At 42.3% G+C, this 20,105-nt stretch overlaps 1 protein-coding gene across 1 annotated transcript in view; it reads right to left on the minus strand.

Annotated features, from left to right (window-relative positions):
• The window catches only part of LOC134867292 (FERM, ARHGEF and pleckstrin domain-containing protein 1-like), a 46,771-nt gene that overhangs the window by 4,898 nt on the left and 21,768 nt on the right, over positions 1-20,105 (minus strand). The window contains 22 exon segments of the mRNA XM_063887739.1: positions 126-235; positions 613-695; positions 986-1,075; positions 1,410-1,478; positions 1,586-1,716; positions 1,803-1,958; positions 1,961-2,039; positions 2,123-2,204; positions 3,122-3,255; positions 4,693-4,782; positions 5,058-5,245; positions 9,947-10,160; positions 10,704-10,779; positions 10,869-10,937; positions 11,073-11,236; positions 11,319-11,414; positions 11,772-11,919; positions 13,588-13,702; positions 14,253-14,350; positions 15,265-15,343; positions 15,673-15,715; positions 15,826-15,930. Of these exon segments, the coding sequence (XP_063743809.1) occupies positions 126-235; positions 613-695; positions 986-1,075; positions 1,410-1,478; positions 1,586-1,716; positions 1,803-1,958; positions 1,961-2,039; positions 2,123-2,204; positions 3,122-3,255; positions 4,693-4,782; positions 5,058-5,245; positions 9,947-10,160; positions 10,704-10,779; positions 10,869-10,937; positions 11,073-11,236; positions 11,319-11,414; positions 11,772-11,919; positions 13,588-13,702; positions 14,253-14,350; positions 15,265-15,343; positions 15,673-15,715; positions 15,826-15,930 (2,419 nt within the window).

Consider the following 20,105-nt stretch of genomic DNA (forward strand, 5'->3'; position numbering starts at 1 on the left):
AAACATGTATCTGGGAGTTCAGTAGTTTTTACTGTTAGATGTACTTTCTGATTGTTAGTGTATATCCACAGTTTATTTTAGAATCATACATTTTATATGAGAGTATATGTCTATGTTTAACTTACTGTTGTCTAACAGATTAGTGGTCAGTAGTTCAGATGTCCCATTGCTGGTTTTCGCCGTCTCTATCGCCACCTGTATGTCCTCCATCCACTTCTCCATCTCCATTAGTGAACTAGCGTAAAAAAGAAAAACACAAATGGATAAAGTGTCCCATCATTTGTCACAGCAGAAAGGCCTGGAAGTGACAAATAGTCCGGTTTGATCCAAGTGAGTCTAGGTGTCCTGCCAACTTTTGCTTTAAAAGACACTTCGACACCATCTGGTCATTCATGGAAACTGGATTACCAAAATGTAGTTTGAAAGCAGCAAAGAGAAGCAATTTTTTGTGAAACACGTAGAAGTAAAAGAACTTGAGAGCATCGTGCATAAAAAGTAATTTCCTGCAATAATTTATGCGACAAGCCTCGACAGTTCTACACTCTAGAAAAGAAAATGCTACGCAGCAACTTTGGGTTAAATTTAGTTTCCAGGTACAAGGTGTCGGGTTACCTTGCTGCTACCACCACAGACTGCTGCTGTCCAACCAGCGTGAAGGCGTGCGGTACACCCCACTCATCCTCACTCTCTCTGATCTGGAAGAAGAACACAGAAAAAACATTAGAGAGCAGCAGAATCTGGGACAGCAAGGACCGAAATAGACTGAAAGGGAGAAACGGAGGGAGGGATGATGAAAGGGAAGTGAGACAGAAGGACATGTGTAGTTATCCTGAAAGTGTGTGTGATTGCATCTGTGTGTGTGTGCCGGGTTGTGGGAAGACATTGGAAAGAGCTCAGCTGTTTGAGGTGCCTTATTTGCAGTAATGACAAACTGGTGACAGCTGTTTGAAGCACTTTGTGTTCAATTGAGAGAAACAGCACTTACTGTCATGCCATTGAGCGGCAACTGCCCGTGCACTTTGAACTGATTAGTCGCAGTCATCCCTCGACTCGTGTACAAAATGACGTCGTTGAACTATAACGAGAGAGGCAAGGAGAGAGAAAGTGAAAGATGTACATTAACGATCTCTCAAACCAAATGCCATTAAGCCTGTTTGTGTATAAATGACAACTGAATGTATATCATCTAATTAATAATCCCAGAGAAGAACTTATTCTCCACAACACAAGTAAACACTGTAAAGCGACGTAACATTTAACATAATTAAATGTTGTAGTACATCTGCCAACACCACCTGAGTGTTGTACAGCTGGAAAGGAAAAAAGCCTTATTACTTTTCCACTGAGATCATTCCGCTAAATAATTAAATCAACAATATGACATGATGAAAAAGGAGAGTGGGTGTTACCAGGAAAAACATTCGTTGCTGTAGGCCTTTTCCAGACAGTTTGCTCAGGCAGCCTAACCTGATGAACTCCTGGGAAAGTAAAACAGAACGCATGCATCATTTATCAGAAACACACTTTAACTGTAGGGAATCTAACAAAAATATTTGCGTCGATTCCTTTCAAGCTTTAAACTCACCCGACCAGGAACAACAAGATTGTCGACGCCAATCAAATCCTTCTTCAGCTCCAGAAGTTTCTGGAAGTTCTCCATTTTGTTCAGGCTTCCCTCGAGCTGCTCCACTACCTCAGACACATCCGCCAGAGCAGCTACAGAGAGATCAGGGGTAAGTATTAGAGATACAGCACCAGAAGACCTACATGTGCATCTATGTACACCATCCTGAGCGTAGTACCTCTGCAGTCCCTGAAATCCACATGAGTAGCTGGGTAGTGTTTGCACAGGCGCTCCAGGATCTGCTTGTAGTGACTGAGGCGGTGCAGAGGCCGCAGGATGAAGACATTGAGGGGGACGTAGCACACCTTTTGCAGCTCAAAATCCCGGCAGAGACCTCCAACCTGCGGGATGCCCTGGTTGCCTTCTCCAGCTCCAACAACACTTCAGTCTGCTTATGCAGGTTTGCTGTCAGGGGCTATGGACAAGATCAAAATATGGCACACATTATACAACATCATTCATTACTGTAATTGCAGGTATGCAGGAGAGGGGCCTCACTTTCAAGCCTTGAAGGTTCTTGTACATGACATCTCCAATGCGCTGGTAGTCTCCCTTTATGTGAGCATTGGAGCGTCCTTCCCTAAAACAGATAAACATCAGCAAGTTGTTTTATCTCTAAAACATTATGCAGCCATTTGTAGACACTGAATTAATGAACTAAGCAGCGAAAAAAGCACTTAAGGCTTATTGATTATTTAGACACGCTTCATTTTAGGCAAGTGAAATTCCAATGGAGTCGTCACGGGCTCTTTAAACTTTGAGAAAAATATCCACCAGCAGGTGTCTCCCTCGAGCAGGACTTTCCCCACACAGAGTGAGGGGCTGCCATTACTGGATTCATTCAGAATATTTTTAGTTTGATCCAGCCTTTTAGCAGTTATTTTAGGGAAACAGATCCAGTCTGTAGAACACATCCTTCCTTATCTAATATAAAAGCTTTCTAATCAACAAAGGAAAATCTCTGGTATAATACTTGAGTATGCAAAGCTGAGGAAGAGACACATGCAGCGCTAGATCATTTGCATACACATTCAAATTTGGTTCTTATCAGCAGCTTGCCTTTAACGTCACTCTCTGCTTTAATTTAGAGCTCTCAAGATGACCAGCGAGGCTTTGAAATAAAAATAATTTATGTCTGCAGTTAATGACCGTACATTCTGACACGCTAAGAGGCTGCATGCATCACTGCCTGCATGGCTGTATATGTGTGTGTGTGTGTGTGTGTTTTAGTGTGTGTTAAATAAAGCACAACATCATTAAGGGGATCAGACAGCAGTAACCCACCGGCAAGAAAAGGCCGGCCGTGGTGCAGTAAGACAGTTGCCATGGAGATGATAGCTCCTCGGGTCATTTAAAGGGTCTAGGTCGCTCTCTCAGACTAAATGCCAATAAATCTCATTAATAAAATGATGATAAATCGGGCTAGAACCAAACCACCCCATCACTGGATATGTTTTCAACCCACAGAGACTTTATTTGGAGGGAAATTAGTCTCACCACAGTGCCAGCCTCTGCTCCACCTCCCTGAGAAAACCTGTGTGGAACTTGTGCAGCGGCTCGAAGGTGGAGAGGACGGTGTTCTTCAGAGACTCCGGAGTCGCTTCATCTTGTCCTACAGTGCTCTGGAAAGACTGAGATTACAGATACATGCACGCATCAGAGTACAAGTAGGAAAACGTGGGGTAAAGCTAGATACATTAGGGGGCTTTCCAGACATGTTCTAAGGTAAATCCAAATAAAAATATGATATCTGATGTGTTTTCCACAAAAAGTTCAACCACAGAGGTAATAATTATTTAAATGAAATCCCCTTCTTGCCCCTGATTGGAAAATCCAGATGGTATATATACATTCAAATGTTTTTCATTTTAAATGTTTAAAAAGTCTATATTTCTCCTACTTCTATAAAAGAAAACTCTCAGTTTATACATCACATTTGTCACTACACAATAATATACATAAGGAACAATATTGACTGGAGTGTGATCAGAAATAACTTGCCAATTGTATTCCTAAAAAGTTGACGAATTAAGTATCAAATTGCATTGCATGGGCATCTCTTGATGACATCAGATAACTCAAGTTCTGTTTGTTTGTGATGTTTCATTTCCAGGATATTACCTAAAGACCTTAATCTGTGTTTCTGCTGTTGCACTTCAGTCTCGTGATGTCCCTTAAATCATTGAATTGCCTGAGTGATGTGTGAATCAATAGCCAATCACTCCTAACACCATTATTTCATGAAGTCAGATCAAACTAAAATGTTGTATGTCGTGTGTTTGGCCACAGCGGGCTTAACAACAGCTTAATTTAGCTGACGTGATGGGAAATGGAAGTTTCACGAAATCTGTGTCTTCCTAAAAGGGTTAGAGAAGAAGCACCAGCTGTTGTTCGGATGACTTCAACCCAACAGCAGCACCAACCAGTGAATGAGAGGAGAGACTGCACACACGCACAGCTGTTAAAAGAACCAGGACACAAGCCAACCCAAATATTTATGAGATGTGTGAAAGGATTCTCTTAAAAAAGCTGCCGCTTTTAGGAAAGCCAGATAAAAGGAGTGCTGCATTTCCTCAATATGTGTGTGCGGAGTCAGACAACAGAAGCGCTTAAGTACGGCCTTGTGAGAACGACCTCCTCGCTCGCTGTTGAATGAGCAGCAGTGCACCTTTAATATCCTGTTTTCTGCTGCATTGCTTTAACATACAATCAAATGAAATGGTGTCTATATGCTTGTTCCCAGACGGTGTAATATAAAAGAACAGACTGAAATGAGGAGTCCCAGAGGAAACATACGGCTAAATCGATCTTTCTCTTTAAACACAAACACAGATTAGTATTCACAGCCTTGAGTTAGACCGATAAAGAGTGCGGGTGTGGGGAAAGAATAAAAAATAAAATTGGATCTGCCAAAATATCCCTGTGTCACTGCCTGACTCTGTGTTTTGGTGGGCGATATGCAATGGAGCAGCTAACCGGAATACTCAATGTTTTCTCCCCAGAGGACAGAGCAGGAGGAAACTAACAGTGGAGCAGCACTCTGGTGAGCAGACTTTTTATTTTCTTACCACAGTCACCACCTCCAGGTCCTTCAGATACGTCCTCTCTGTGGTCAGCAGCTCCTTGGCGATGAAGTAGGCCCGATCTGTTGGAAACCTCTGTAAAGAAAACAGAACAGAGAGGAGATTGTGATCAACTGAGAGCACTTTAAGTTAGGTGTATTGCCTAACCTATTTCTGGAAGTAGACTTGGAGAAAATACTTAGCTTCACTCCCGGTGGAGTTATTTAGGACAGATAATGTAGGCCCTTGCTATTTTGAGTTTGTGAAAGTGGCTTTGAAGTTCAGTCAAAACAAAAAGGACATATAATGAAAGCAATTGGTGTGTTTTTTGGTGCTCTTATCAACAGGAGCTGAACCATTTCATCACAAACCTTCCTCCGCACCTCATCTTCATCGTCAGTGCGGATGCTGCCGGCGTCGTTGAGCAGCGGGCTGGTGAGGGGGGAGGGTTGTCGACCGTCGGGACTGTGATTGCCCAAATCCAGAGACTTCTGACCGTTGACCATCCCGTGGGAGTGACCAGAAGACGCAGACAGGTGGGGGCTGTTAGACACCACTCCTGCACGAGGTCAAAAGAAGGAAAGGTGAGTTATTCTAGTAGAGATGAAAACACAACAGGAAATCAGATACATCCTTAGCATTTCCATTCACATAAAGTCTCAGATGGTGGAGTTTGGGACGCTGTGAGAATTCATATGAAGTCAAGGCCACGATAAGAAAACCAGCCACTGTTGTGAAAAGGCAAAACATCCCTCATGTATTCTTTAAACAAAAGCTCCAAACCAGCTTTTGCAATGAGAGAATCTGCAGCTATCCTTTTATATATAAATGAATATCTCTGGTTTTGGGATTGTTGATGAGACATAACATTTGAAGACATCATTGTGACCTTTTTCCATTGTTTTCGGACATTGTAAAGACAATAAATGTAATCTTCAATCAAGAAAAGAATTGGAAGATATAGTGATGCAGCTTTTAAGAAAAGTCTAAATCCAAAGACACTGGTAAAATATTGATATTATTTAAGCTTTCCATCCACCCGTTCTTCTGCAACACACGAAAACTGCCTGCAGAAAGGGAAATATCCGCCATGACTCACTCTACAGTCCAGACAGCTCCGGCAGTCTCTGTGCAACGCCAATCAATACGTGAGCAGAGACACATACCTCAGGATGATGAAAAGGAATAGCTTACTTAGTGTCATCTTATTGGAGAACTTCACTGAGATTACTTACTATGTTTCAGATGCAACTTGCCCACCTCTCTTAGCTGTCCTCTGGTGTGTCGACACAAACACAAACAGTGATTACTCGCACACAAACCAGCTAAAAGCACCAGCACCACTCTGGGAAGGATTTTATATTAACTCTAAGGAGGTAAACTACAATCACACATCTACACAATTGCTGCAAATGGGACCAACCATCACTACAAAACCACAGGGAGATAAGAGGAGAAGCTTCAAACACAAGCACCAGACAACAACTAACTGGGGTCTGAAAAAGAAGATTCAGAAAATCCTCACTTCATAAAGGTCATCTTTATTGACTCTAAAAGAACATATATATACAGGGTTAAATGATTACAAATATTGAGAAAAAGCAGCATAAGAGAGACTCTGTTAGCGTGTGAGAGAAAGAAGGGAAGGTTTAGTAGAATAAGTGTGAATTCCCGCAGTCTCCTTCACCTTACCTCACATCAATATTAAAAGAGATCTTTATGAATTTTAAAATAAACAGCATTTTGAGATTTGTCATTGCTGTGCTAAAAAGTCAGTTGGTAATGGGAGAAAATATGCATTATTCAGCCCATGAATACAAATCGGTTTTACATCCGTTTACTTGTAAAAGTAAAACAGTGAGCTGTCAAAGTACTGGATATTAATGAGCTGTTTTAAAATTCAGTCTCTATTCATTGTGCATGATTACATAAAATCTGTTTTACTAAATTAGGAAGTAACAGTGAAGGGACTGACAGCGTTACCTTTAAGAACATACAGTACATGCAGAGAGCAGACATGGAATGACATGATGTGAACCACGCCTCAGTCCTGATTTAGCCCACCATTCATTGGAAATCACCCTGAAGGACACCAGTGGTTGAAAAATAAACCCACAGACCCAGGACCTTGAACCAAACCAACACATTTGATGGTTAGGACCAAGTTCACACACTGGCATTTTTTAAAGTGCTCCAAGTTACTGAGTCCTTGTGTGGCAGAGCGTAATTCCATATGGTATATGGTAGAGGTTTGTTTACCAGAGAGGGTTTCCTAACACTGCAGCGATCCAGTTCCTCACACAAGTAGAGAGATATTTTCTTAGCTTTCGTTGAGCTGTACTGATTTATGTCACGCAGCTTTAAAAGGCTCGCTTTTGCCTCTAGTAATATTATCAGAAGAAGCATGCACAGTCCAAGTTCTTTGCAGGTGCTGGGTAATGAAATGCTGCTTTGTCAAATTTAATTAGTCGTATTTACGACTTTAAGTGGACATTACCTTCAAAAGAGTATTTTCTGTTGCCTTTAATTAATACAGTTGATGAAAGTGGAGAGGTAGACAGAAAATAGTAATGTGGTCAATTGGGAAATAGCCACTCAAATGGTCTCTTTAATTAAGAAGGAAAATAAAGAATAGATATTGACCCATAGAAATAAAACCACAACACACTATACTGCTTGACGTCAATGCTAAAAATATCCGGGAGTACAAAGACAGTGATGGATGAGCCAAGAGACTCAGTGCTTTAATGCTGTTACCCTTAAACTGCCTTTCACACATGTGTACACACATACAGAGCAGGAAAAGCCTTCCTCTATTCCCCTGCACATTCCCAAGCTCCTGTCATGCTCAACCTGACGTTATATCTGCTCTGGAAGAATTATCCGCTAGCTGGATCATTGCAGAGTAGGCAACCCAGATACTGGTAATCTCACCTCATTCCACAACACAGACAGAAGGAAATGACAAAACCAGTTGACATGCAGCTGGGAAACAAATAAAACTTAACAGAAATGAAATGACAGATTCATGCTGACAGAGAAGTGCGTACATTGGACAAAGAAAGAAAATAAATGTGAAAAACACTGTCTCAGAAACACAAATAGGGCAGAAGTGCAAAGGAAATGTGGAAAAGTGATCAAAGAAATGAAAGTGCTGTGCCATTTTGTAACGAAGATTGAGAATTTTGCACTCTTTGGAAACTAGCAAATTGTTAGTGGGCAGCATAGCTGTTGGAGGACTCAGCTTGATATCAAATTACAGCCAGAGATTCTCAAGTGTAGGGAGGATGTCAATAGTGAGTGAGAGCCGTGAGCTGTTCAAGAGGCTTAACTATATATATTTACCTTCACCTCATTCTGACCAAACCACCAATAACACGATGAGACAATATTGTGAGCTTATATTTATGCCTTTTGATGAATGTCTTACAGATTCCTGCCTCCTCAGTGAATAAAACATGATGTTTCTGTTTGTCAATGGCATTGGATACAAATGAGGCGTACAAATTGGTGTTTGCAGCATATAAATTAGTATCCACTCCAACAACAAATAATTCAGACAAAGCTACTCTCACAATAATCAGAGGCCAGATGCAGCATTACTGTAAGAGTCTCAATAAATCAAACGAGACAGCAGGATTATTCTCTACTAAGTCAACAATTAGTGCCACAATTATACATCCACAGGCTTTTAGGACTCCACAGTAGACATGTAATGAGTACAAAGTGTGTAATGCACAAAACATTTGACTAACTTTAACATAGATATTTACGGAAAAAATAAAGGAATGATATGTACTTCCCTTTCCTAGAAAGTTGTAAGGCATTGGAGACATAGAAACTAACTGACTCACACTGCGTTTGCCTCCTTTTGAACATCAAGCGAGTGCAAAGTATGTGAGTAAAAGTGCAATAGTAATAATATAGATTCTTTTGATCATTCTGAAGTTCAAACCGGACATGAACAGAGTCACTAATGTTCAGTATTTTTTGATCATTAGAAGCTATTTGGTGTTCTAACATGGCACATGGTATTCCTGAAGCAACGAGCTGATACGATCAAAGAACTGAGAGGCTGACAGATAAAAACTGCCTCTATGTAACAAACAAGAAAACCCCTATCCTGATTCCTTACTCCGTCAATTGTCGCAAAGGAAAGCTCCACCTTATAAAAGAGAATGATGCTGTGCTCAAAAAAGTGTTTCTAGTAGGTAGTGCTGTACTTAAAAAGACTACTGTGAACATCTGTCACCCATTGACCCCGGATTTCATTACTCTATAGATCCATCTCGCCTTGGAGACAGTTCCTCTCCCTCTGTGAACTAACAGCTGAAAAACTGTCCACCTTCCTCATCACTGAGTGCTTGGTATTCATCTTCATCTGCCTCGTCATCCAGCTGGAGGCTGCCAAAGGAAAACTTGTTCCTGGGCAGAGGGGAAGTGGCCACCACTGGGTTACCGACCATCAGGGGGCTGCTGCAGCGCCCCCTGCTGGTCTCCACCTCAGACTCACTGGACTCTGACCCACTGGTGCTGGAGCAGTCGTTCATTTGGACTGCTCCTACATGTGTGACCCCAGCATGCCTTAAGGGTTTCCGCCCCGGACTGGCTCTGGACCTGCCTGCTACTGTTAGGCCATTGGCCACCATGCGTCGCTCAAGAGCAGCCATACGTTCGGCCCGAGACAGAGTGGGAATTAATTCATTCCCCAGGGAGGAGGTTCCCGGGTTTGGGTCAGTCTCAGACTGCAGGCGAACTTTGTGGCGCTTTTTTTGTAAGCGAGGATAGTGGCCTGAAGAGGAGGAATAGCTACCCTGTTCGAAGTGAGGTGGAGCAGCGCTGTAGCCGTTCTGCTCAGAGTAATCGAGGGAGTTTGAGTGATGATTGTCCATGGCAGGCCTCCTTGAACCCAAACTTGGGACTGGTTGAGGGCTGCTGCTGTGCATCTCTGTATTACGGCCACTAAGATCACCCTTATGGCTATGGACAGGACTTTGGTCAAACTTTTGGTATGTGGAAGTTGAATGCATGTTGAGGGATTGCTTAGAAGAGGAGGGAGCCTCCCTGTACTGCAACCCACCAGAGAAGTGCTCCTGCTGGACCTGCAGAGGCCCGTTCATGCTCCCAGAGGCGGACCCATGCAGGACCATGGACTGCTCTCTATGGCTGTGATTCAACCTGATAGTCTGGTTATATTCACTATCTACATCAACGCAGTCAAAGAAGGGGAGGGGGCTTTTAGCAGCCCGAGATCCTTGACCTGTATTCGGATGTTCTGGGTGGGTCTGTCGTGACGAGCCTCTTCTTTCCTCGGTCCTGGACACTGACCCTGCTCTGTCCTCGTGGCCGTTTCTCTGGAGCGAAGGGCTCGCCCTTGTTGTCCTCAAAGCGGAGGGGTCTTCAGCACTCACCAACGCCGACTCCTTCCAGTGACGTCGAGAAGGGGAGTCTACTCTGTCCCTGGGAGCACCACACTGACAGAGGGAGAAACAGGAACAGAATTCAATCATTTAAAGTGTGTGTTTTATTCATGACTATGTTCAATTTCATTATTTATAGTAACTTAAAGGTGTTCTGTGGCAGACTTGAAGGCAGCATGACTTTTTATCCACCAGTGGGGCCCTGTGATGTTGTTTACATGAGCAATAATATTTAGTGTGCTCCACTAACATGTGCAAATTATCTGACTATTGCATTGATTTACGGTTAGCCGTCACACTGTTTCAATTTATTGATGAATTGATTTTAAATCTCATTCACAAGTGGCTTGTAGTTTAGTCACTGTCCTCTGCTACACCCACAAAACGTTGTAAGCAGATGTCAAAACGTACATATTAAGTTATTTTGAGATAAAGTATTATATACACAATGTGATTTTCATATTGATGGTAAAAAAGGTTGACAGGGTACCATTGAGGCCTTGGTTGTGTAAATGTAGGCCCAACATGACGACCATGGTGAGATTCATAAGATGACATGCATATAAATGTGTCGTATACATGCGCTGAGACACTCACTTCTGTTGGCACTTCATGGTGGCGTGGCGAAGGCAGCGGCGACAGGCGGATGTTTTGTTGGACCCGACTGTGTTTCCTGGGAGACGGGATGTTGGAGGTCAGTGTTAAACACTCACATTACCATCGACTACACCAAATGTGTCAAAAATTGTCTGCAGCCTTTACCTTTCAAACGGGATTTTCTTAAACTCAGACTCCCTCACATAATCAATCACCTGCTTCTGAGTACGGCCGCTGCAGAGACAGGTACAGGACAGAAGATAATGAGCTATTCTCGCAGAGCTGTAGTAGACTGTTAAGTAATGGGGACACACTGCAGAGTGTCTGTGGCCCTGAAAGTCAAAGAGCAGCTTTGTGATGCAAACTCACCTGAATCTGAAGGAGGAGCCTCGTGTGAAAAGCACAGGCTTGGGTTTGGGCTTGGGTTCTTCAAAGAGACGGAAGAAGGCGTGGTATTCGACACAGATCTTCCAGAAGACTTTACAGCAGTCCCTGCTGCCCATCATAAACTCCAGAGTGTCCTGATATGAACTCTGGGGAAGGCATATGAGGTCAAATAAATCACCACCGATGGGTTTAGAATTTTCCACAATGAGATTCAGGGACATAACTTACATTTAGATCCGGCCTCAATTTGATGAGGAAACGCTTCCTCTTGAAGCTCAGCTTACGCACTTTAGACCAGTTGAATGCGTTAATCTTGGTGTGTCCCTGCAGTGATGAAAAATTACTTTTAAAACTCAAGATTTAAAAAGAATATGTACACATTTCATGGTGATTTATTTAATCAATTAAAATCCCAAAGATAGTCAGGTTAATATTATGTAAAACAGACAAAAGCAGGACATTACCATATTTGAGAGGCTAAAAACTAAATTTCTGCAATTTTTGACAAACAACTTTAAGGATCAATTATCAAAATAGTAGTCATCACCTTTCTGTCGATTGAATTATTCATTATTTGAAAAATCATTACAGCTATAACCCCAGGTTTTTAATATCTGAGACAACTTATCACGCCAACCTTCATTAATCATCCCACGAGTTGAACTATAAAATGTGACTGACCTGAAGGACCAGGACACCGGTGTGCGCCACCGCCAGGCTTAGCCTCGTGCCCTCACGATCCTTGGCAGGGTGGAGACGAATCCCGTACATCTCCAACCTGCGCGCCACTTCTAGTAACTGAAAGTCTGATACTGCTGGTGTTTGACCTCTGGAAACACAACACACAACAGAAACCAGTTTAAATGTTGTCCAAAAAGCATTGAAAACACAATTCAGCCTCACTGCTGCACTGTGTGTAATGTGTCATTATTATCTTGAACATGGGCACTGTAGTTTATTTAAGCTTATTCTGAATACATCCTCCTGCTGCTGCTGAAAATACTCCCTTGAGCACCATATTTATTCATACGCAGCTGAAAATAGTCCTCAACAAAAGCACTGCAGCAGTGTCATAAACTATATACTGTATTTTAACTGGGTTTTAAAAGATTTACATGTAAGAATAATTAGGGGCTGACAGCCACAGAAAGGGCAAGGAAGTCAGGAAGAATTGAATGTGAGACGAGCTCATTATTGGCTTTAGTTGTTTCATGAGATTTGTTGACATTAAGAAAAATATACGGAATAAAAGTGACCTTATCCGTAAATCTATATATTGGTTTTGTACAAAAGTCAGTCGGTGACTTGAGACACAGCAACATTAAAGAGTTTAATACTTCTTCTTAAGGAGTACAAAATGTAGCATTCATTATCTTTTCCGCATAATTTTTGGGACAAATAAATTAAATCCTGGCTTATCGTCCTGCTGTGTTTCTCACTAATTGAGGTGAAAAGAGCAAGTCTGGGTGGATTCAAAGTGTCTAATGTTTATCAGAGTTTTTGGAGTTATAGTGAAAGGTTGATCTAAATCAACCATCCACTTATTGGTAGATAAGCCTTCCTGTTGCCTGTGTATGTTACTTAATGAGAGATTTAACTCTGGCACCCAGTGAGGAGAACTGCAGTTGCAGTTATCAACTAAGAAGAGCCTCGGTTGGAAAAAGGGCAAGACAGAGACAACAGTGAAGTCTAATGGAGCTCCTTTCATGTAGCAGCCACCCACTGTGTGTTCACCTCTGGCATGCCCCCATGTAACGTAGAGGTGAGACAAGCTTTGGCAAAGCTTGGATTCAAATATGTGCCCTGATGAGGACATTCGAGGCAATAACAGTAACAGTGTCCAAGCAGAATACCACTCTTAAACTTGAGGTTGATACTTAACTTGACAAAAACTCCTGCATGACACACATGAGAATAGACACTTTGTTTTTTTAACCTACTAACCCAGCTCACAACAGCTTTGTGAGTCATTCGTTTGCTCGGAGGAAGATTTTTTTTTTTTTTTAAGTTATTTTTTGGGGGCTTTTTGCCTTTAATTGGATAGGACAGTGGAGAGTGACAGGAAAGTGGGAGAGAGAGTCGGGGTGGGATCCGGAAAGGACCACGGGTCGGGAATCGAACCCCGGGTCGCCGGCGTACGGTGCAGGTGCCCCAGTCAGTTGCGCCACGGCCGGGGCCTCGGAGGAAGATTTGAGTAATTTTTCCAGAAGCAATGCAACCTCACATTGATGGAGTGCTACAGAAACTCATATCCACTTCTGGCCAGAAACTGTAAAATAACTCACCATGACAAGCTTTTCTAAGTTGATGTATTATTAAGAACTACACTCAGCACTCACACGTGTCACCATAATAAAACCTGCCTGTGGGACATGCACAGGCTCTGAAACAATTGATACTGTTCATGGGTGAAGAGGAATAATGGTTGTTCAGCACGGTACAAGTGTCGTTTTGAGCAGAGCTAAGAAGACAGTAAGAGTGGATCAAAGAAACTCACATATTCTTGGAGTGAAACTCCATGATCTTGTCGATCAGGGGCATTTGATCTGGAATATAGTTGTTGTTGAGGAGGTGTGACCGGCACTGGCTCTCCTCAAAGTCCCCAATCTCAGCTGAAAAGTAAGAGAAAATAACACAATTTATTGTAGAACTACATGCTTCTAAATAAAGAAAGGTGACACATTTAAGTAAATACAAATGTAATGCCTTCAGAAAAGCCTAAATGTCACAGATACTCCAAGTCCCTGAGCTCTACTGGGATAAAAACCAAAATACACTTCCATGTGAAACATAATTGTGATAAAAATACTCTCTTTTGTCGACATATATAGGCATGAACTGATCCATGTCATCAAGTATGTTGTCTTTGATCCCTTTCTGGTTCCAGAGATATCAGGTAATGAAAATGTCTCAGTATTTACGGGTTAGTTTGTTCTGAAGCAGTATTGCAAGATTATTTTCAAGCCTACGACTCAAAGGTATCCATAGCAACACCTAGATAATCAATTTGTAATGGTTCGCAATGTGCTATATGACAATGTTTGATGATAAGCTCTGTGTGGAAAAAAAAGAAAAGCATAATGTGTCTTCAAAGACTGTTATCTGATTAGTCGACTCTTTGGTCTCTTGAGCTAAATGAGGAAACAGCCATGGGGAACTCACACTGAATGATATGGGAGACCATCAGAGCGGAGCTGGTGTCGTTGCTGGTCAGACGTCCACAGGAAATATCCTGCTTGATCTGGAGGGCAAACAGGTACCTGGACATAAACACGAACACGGTTTCAATAGAAAGAAATTGAGATGGTTTCCAGCGTCGGCGCAAGATCAAATGAAACTTAATTAGAAACACCATGTACTGCTGAATTTAAACAGTTGCTGTAGCGAAATATCTGATTAAATAAAATGTACCCTCCTGGCGCTTTTCATTTCATACAAGACATCTAAAAGAAGTCGGCAGAGGTGCACATTTTAGATTCAGTAATAATAATAAGTTAAGTGAGGTCATTATTCGAATTGACTGACTGTCTGGTGTTACGGTGCAGCTTCTCTTGGATGTAAGCCAGAGCAGGAACCAATTTCGTCCTAATAAAGGGTATGGTAATAACTCTGAACAATGGTTATTAAGTGATAATTTAAAATACAATTGAATGGAGCAGTGTACACCTATAAGTCAGAGGAGAGTAAGCCATTTTACCACAACCTGATGAAACCTTGATGCTAAAGGCAGAGTTCTGCTTCCTGACCTCATGATGATTGAAGCATCCCTTTGGCAGGAAAAAAACTAAGCATATATCTAAAGTATACTTTTTAATAAAGGTGAGGCATTAATAGTACATACATAGGAGTGTCAGTACACCTATTATGTAGCCATGTAAAAACATGCTGGCTCCATGACAAGGAAAGAGGAACCAGAAAATCATTAGCTCCACGCTAATCTCCAGAGGGCTAAATCAGAACATGGCAGCCATGACACAAGCGCAAAGCTGAGGAGGGAATAAATCTTCAGGGAAACTGGAGCACATGTTTCAGTTATGCTCCAACAATCCCTTTCTGTCACAGCAGAAGTCATTAACAGTGATAAAATGGATATAAATGCACGTTTTAATTTCCACTGGGAGACATACATGATGCAGAGATAAAAGGAGTTTAGTTTTGTGGGAAAGGAGCTCACCTAGTTAGCTCCTCCAGAAGCTGGGCATGGTCCGGAGGAAAGAACTTCACAGCAAACCTCAGGATCGTGTGCTTCGGCCCTGTGTGGGATAGATATGTTTAATGATAGTAGAAAATACACTCAGTGGCTCGATAAACTATTGCAGTCATGTCCCAAAAAAGTCAAATCAACAAATTTAAACAAACTAAACAAACACATTATGACCTTCATGAAAGTAGGCTTTAGTAGGGTATAGGTTTTCCATTGGACTTTACTTGGTTGCACAGAATAATAAATAGGTCCACATAGACCATACTGTTAAGTTGCCGTTAACGGATTTGACGGCTATTTTCTACAGATAACAGAGTGAAACAATCAACAAGAAAGATACCTTGATAAAAACTGTGTAAACCATTTAGAAACACTTACGTCTGAGCTGCTTGGTAATGGGTTTGATATGGTCTAACCAAACCTGTGGGGGAAAGGAAAAAGATTATAAAAACACCACTAAGTAAATTAATATATAAGCAATTCTTATTCTGAGATGTATAAAAATAAGCTACATTTTTTATCCTCACTCACCATCATCTTTTGGTGATTCTGAAACTCCAGACCAAAGTAGTCGCCCTCGACGAGGTTCATGTGGGAGCAGACCAGGTCGAACAGTACCTTACCCGAGGCTTTTTGCTGTGGACAAAAAGAACAACACAGTCTGATTACAAAACGTGTGGTCTCAGCAGTATAAAAACTACTAGGTGACATTGTTTATTCTTATCCAAATGAAGGACAGCGACACTTCAGAAAACAAAATAAGAGCTTGACACAGATGAGCAGCGAAAAACAAACTGCTCTTTAGTCCTGTCAAAGCCTGTGAAAGTCATTGTCACTGAAAAAAATGGCAACTCTGTGTGTTTAAATACCTCTGCTGTACTCCCTCCCTTCTCCCATCCTGGCAAACAACAGCACAGTAGGCCACAAAAAGCTCTTTCATTCTGGAGGGAGTTGGAACCTGTCTTTGATCTGAGTTTTCAGTGTCATTGCTGTCACTGACGATGGACCAGAAGCCTTTGAGGCTGATACATTATCAGGATGGGATTAAAAGTCTCCCTGACCACCTCTGTCCTGACTCACCCCACACATAAACACTTTGAAGACTGACTAACCCACCCTCTTGCAAAGTGACATCAGGAAAACCTCAAAAAGCCACCACAACTTTGGAGCGAGAACTTTCCCATGGAAGGTCAAATAAATATCAGGGATTTCCACTGAAACATGGCCGCTGTTACAGAAGCCCCAGGGAGAGACACAGAGCTCTGTGAGGCACACAACAAGAGCATTTCTGCATGGCTGCTTTCTCGTGACTGCCTGGTTGCACCAGTGTGGAGTGTATCACAGCTACAGAATGTGTTTATAGTAGCAGTCCCCCCTGGCTCGGATAATGATCCAGGGCTGCGTCTGAGTTTGTTTAAATGAGTTTCTCTTCTACTTTTGCACAAAAGGACAGCGAGTCACAAGCTACAGGAATTCCCTTCCGACAGCTGGACTGTGTTGCTGTAAATCTATGTGGTGATTCAAGGAAATGACACTCTCTGTGTTCCTGTTAATGCTTAGAGAATAAAAACTTAAGCTCTGCCAGATTAGTCGGAGGGTTACACTTCCACAACCAAATCCATAATCTTTCCTCAAAACAAGACTCCTGCTGTCAAAAATCCTCCCAGAGTCTGTCCTTCCTGTGTGAAGCACCACTTTCTCTCTGCTGCTCCCTGCAGCGCAAAGGGCATCCCACCATGGAGCACCAGCTGTTTCCATATGGTGATGGCGCTGGAGAGGGAGGCCACAAGGAGGCTTGAGAGAAAAAGCCATCAGCCAAAACACACCATTCCCATACACGCAATGCTTCCTAATAGGCAAAACAACCCTTACATTAATTCTGTGAGTCATGTCTTCTGCATTTAAATGAACAAATGTGCACTTTAGAGTATGCAGGAAGCAGAACAGCAGAGGAAACATCTGAATACAGCAAAAGCTGCAGTGCTTTTTTCTCTCTTACTGTGGCACTCTCATATCCAGCCTTATAAATCTGCTGTCAGTTGAAAATGACCAGGGGCCAAGCAGAGATGGGTAAGGCAGAGGCTGATTAGAGGCAGCCAGTGCTTGATTAAATGCAGCTGTTGCAGAGTGGAGTTATGGAGCTGCCATGTGACGCTGCTGCAGCCAACACAATAAGGCCACTGTCGTTAATGAAGCACAAGGCACAGATATTGACTGCTGTCGTGACGCAGACACTCAGAGGACACCATGTAACACAGACCTCACTCAAAAGTCTCTGAAGTCTAATTGCAACCATGTAATGATGACACTTGTTGTGTAATCAATGTCTTACACAACCGAACTAAAACACATTAAAACAGCAAAAAAACACATTCTCACAAAAGCATGTGGATAGTGTTTCAAATGATCTTTTCATCCCTATACTATATCTGATCCATGAAAGGAAAAGCACAGGTACAAGCAATAACATCTCTTTTATTTATCTACAGTATAGTTTATAGCCTAATCCCATTTGCAACATCTGCCCCATGAGTGCTTTCTGAACAATTAAATTTAAACACTTTTTTGGGACACTGATGTCAAAATAAGGTTAAAACTGCCTTTCTTTGCTTCATATAACAGCATCCTGGCACTTTATCTTTATCTCCCTCTATGTGGCCAACAATGTCTGGTCAGCTTTCAGTGACAATAGCACACTTTATTGATAGCTGGTTATGGCTGCCAAATGTACCGGCCAAATGCTCTCACAATACTGAGGGTTTACAGCCAGGCCAGCAGCTGTGCGAGACACTGCTTTTTTAGATGTAAATGTAAATGTCAGTGAGCTAACGGGCTCAACATCACAATATTAAAAGCTAGTTTTAACAGGTATATTTTTTATAAAGATCTATGGTAGTTTAGCATGTTGGCATGCTTATATTAAATAGATAGACAGATAGAATCGGAGGATGAAACCCTCTTTATTAGTCACATACATGCACACAGCAGAGCACACAGTGAAATTTGTCCTCTGCATTTAACCCATCATAGTACTAGGAGCAGTGGGCAGCTATCGTGCAGCTGCCCGGGGAGCAATGGGGAGGGGGGGATTGGAGGTGTCCGGTGCCTTGCTCAAGGGCACCACAGCAGGGCCTAGGAGGTGAACTGGGACCTCTCCAAGTAGCAGTCCACCTTCCATATTTTCAAGTCTGTTCGGGGACTTGAACCGGCGACCCTACGATTCCCAGTCCAAGCCCCTACTGACTGAGCTACTGCTGGAGCGACTGAGCCCCTGTACGCCTCATTTTTGCATCTCTTGAAGTGTGCAATAAATGGGTTTTTTTGGCCTCTTGGTTGCAGCTGAGTTAAGCTGATAAAAAAAAGTGTGTACTGAATTTCATGGAAACCCATCTGCTAGTTTTGAGGACATTTTAGACTATACCCAATTTTAGACCAACCAACCAACCAACCAACATCGCCGTATGAATTTTAATCGTCTAACTAAGCTTGCGTTTAATAACATGTTTTTAAGATAATAGAAGTAACACTTGAGATTTTAAGACAAAAAATAGTTACTCTGTCAATTTGACTATTAAACCATTATGTTTTACACAGTTTAAGAGCAACTGGCATTTCTCCTTTTGATCTGGCCTCTAACCAAACGTACAAAAATCCCTACAACAACAGATGCTGTGACTTGATGCGTAAATGTTGTGCAGACGACACTCGATTGTTTATTCTCTTCCATACATGCCACGCTGCCCCTCCCCCAGCAGAAAGGTTATAGTCTTAAAGAAACTTCATGCTCAGCAGCTGATATTTCTTTCTTCATCTGCAATGCCAAGAAAATGTCACCAATCTCCCTTTTTATGACCTCTATCTATAAAAGCACTGGAGCTGGTTTACACCCAAGGTTTTAGGCAGCGCATCCTGATTCAGCGGTCTCAGTCCTGGGCTGTCTGTCTGGGTTTATTGGTTTTGAAACACAGGCTCGAAGGATGCTACCACTGTTTACATGTGTACCGTACTGTATGAGAACTAGCATGCCTGCACTGCTACGCTGACCTCGACATGCTCCCATTGACAGAAGAAAGGCTAAATTAGGATGACAGCGATGTCTACACACATGTCCACTTGGGTTTCCACTACAGGGTAGACCAGGGTACACCAGGGTACACCACCCCCCCCCCCCCCCCCAACCCCCACCTCTTGTTAGTAAGCTCCTGTCAGCATAGAAAAACACATAAAGGTCAGGTGTAAAGTAGCTTTGTGTTTGCTCTCCGGTTCCCCTCCAGGAGTTCTTGGTATGGTCCACTTCACTTGAAATAAGCCAAGCCGGGCAGTGCTCACCAAATCCTCCTGGGGGCGTGGGGGTGGGTGTGTGGCATGGGTGGTCAACAGACTGCCAATGCCTTCAGGCTCCAGATAGATGAACAGAACAAAGGTTAATGGGAATATGGGATTTAAGGTGTTTGGAGTACAATAAAAGAGGAATTTATTATGTTTTTCAAGCCAATTGATCAGACATCGTTGGACCAGATACCAGTAGGGATTTAAAAATGTTATTCCATTTAGTCTCGTCTTGCGTACTGGGCCATGCGGGTTCAGTGGCCGATGCTGGTTGAATTATACCTTAAAATATATAAAGGAGATGACATCTCACGGTGGGAGGTTTTCAGCTGTGACATTCAGCATCATCAGAGGAAGCTGATGGAGGTCAAAGATGAAAGAGACTGTGTGATTTAAAGAAGGGAATAGGTAGATGGATAAGGTCATGTTGGGAGTGAAACTATCTACAGTGCTCATCTGATAAGACTTCGGCTTATAAAAAA

The sequence above is a fragment of the Eleginops maclovinus genome, chromosome 7, assembly GCF_036324505.1.
Source record: "Eleginops maclovinus isolate JMC-PN-2008 ecotype Puerto Natales chromosome 7, JC_Emac_rtc_rv5, whole genome shotgun sequence".
Taxonomy (NCBI): domain Eukaryota; kingdom Metazoa; phylum Chordata; class Actinopteri; order Perciformes; family Eleginopidae; genus Eleginops; species Eleginops maclovinus.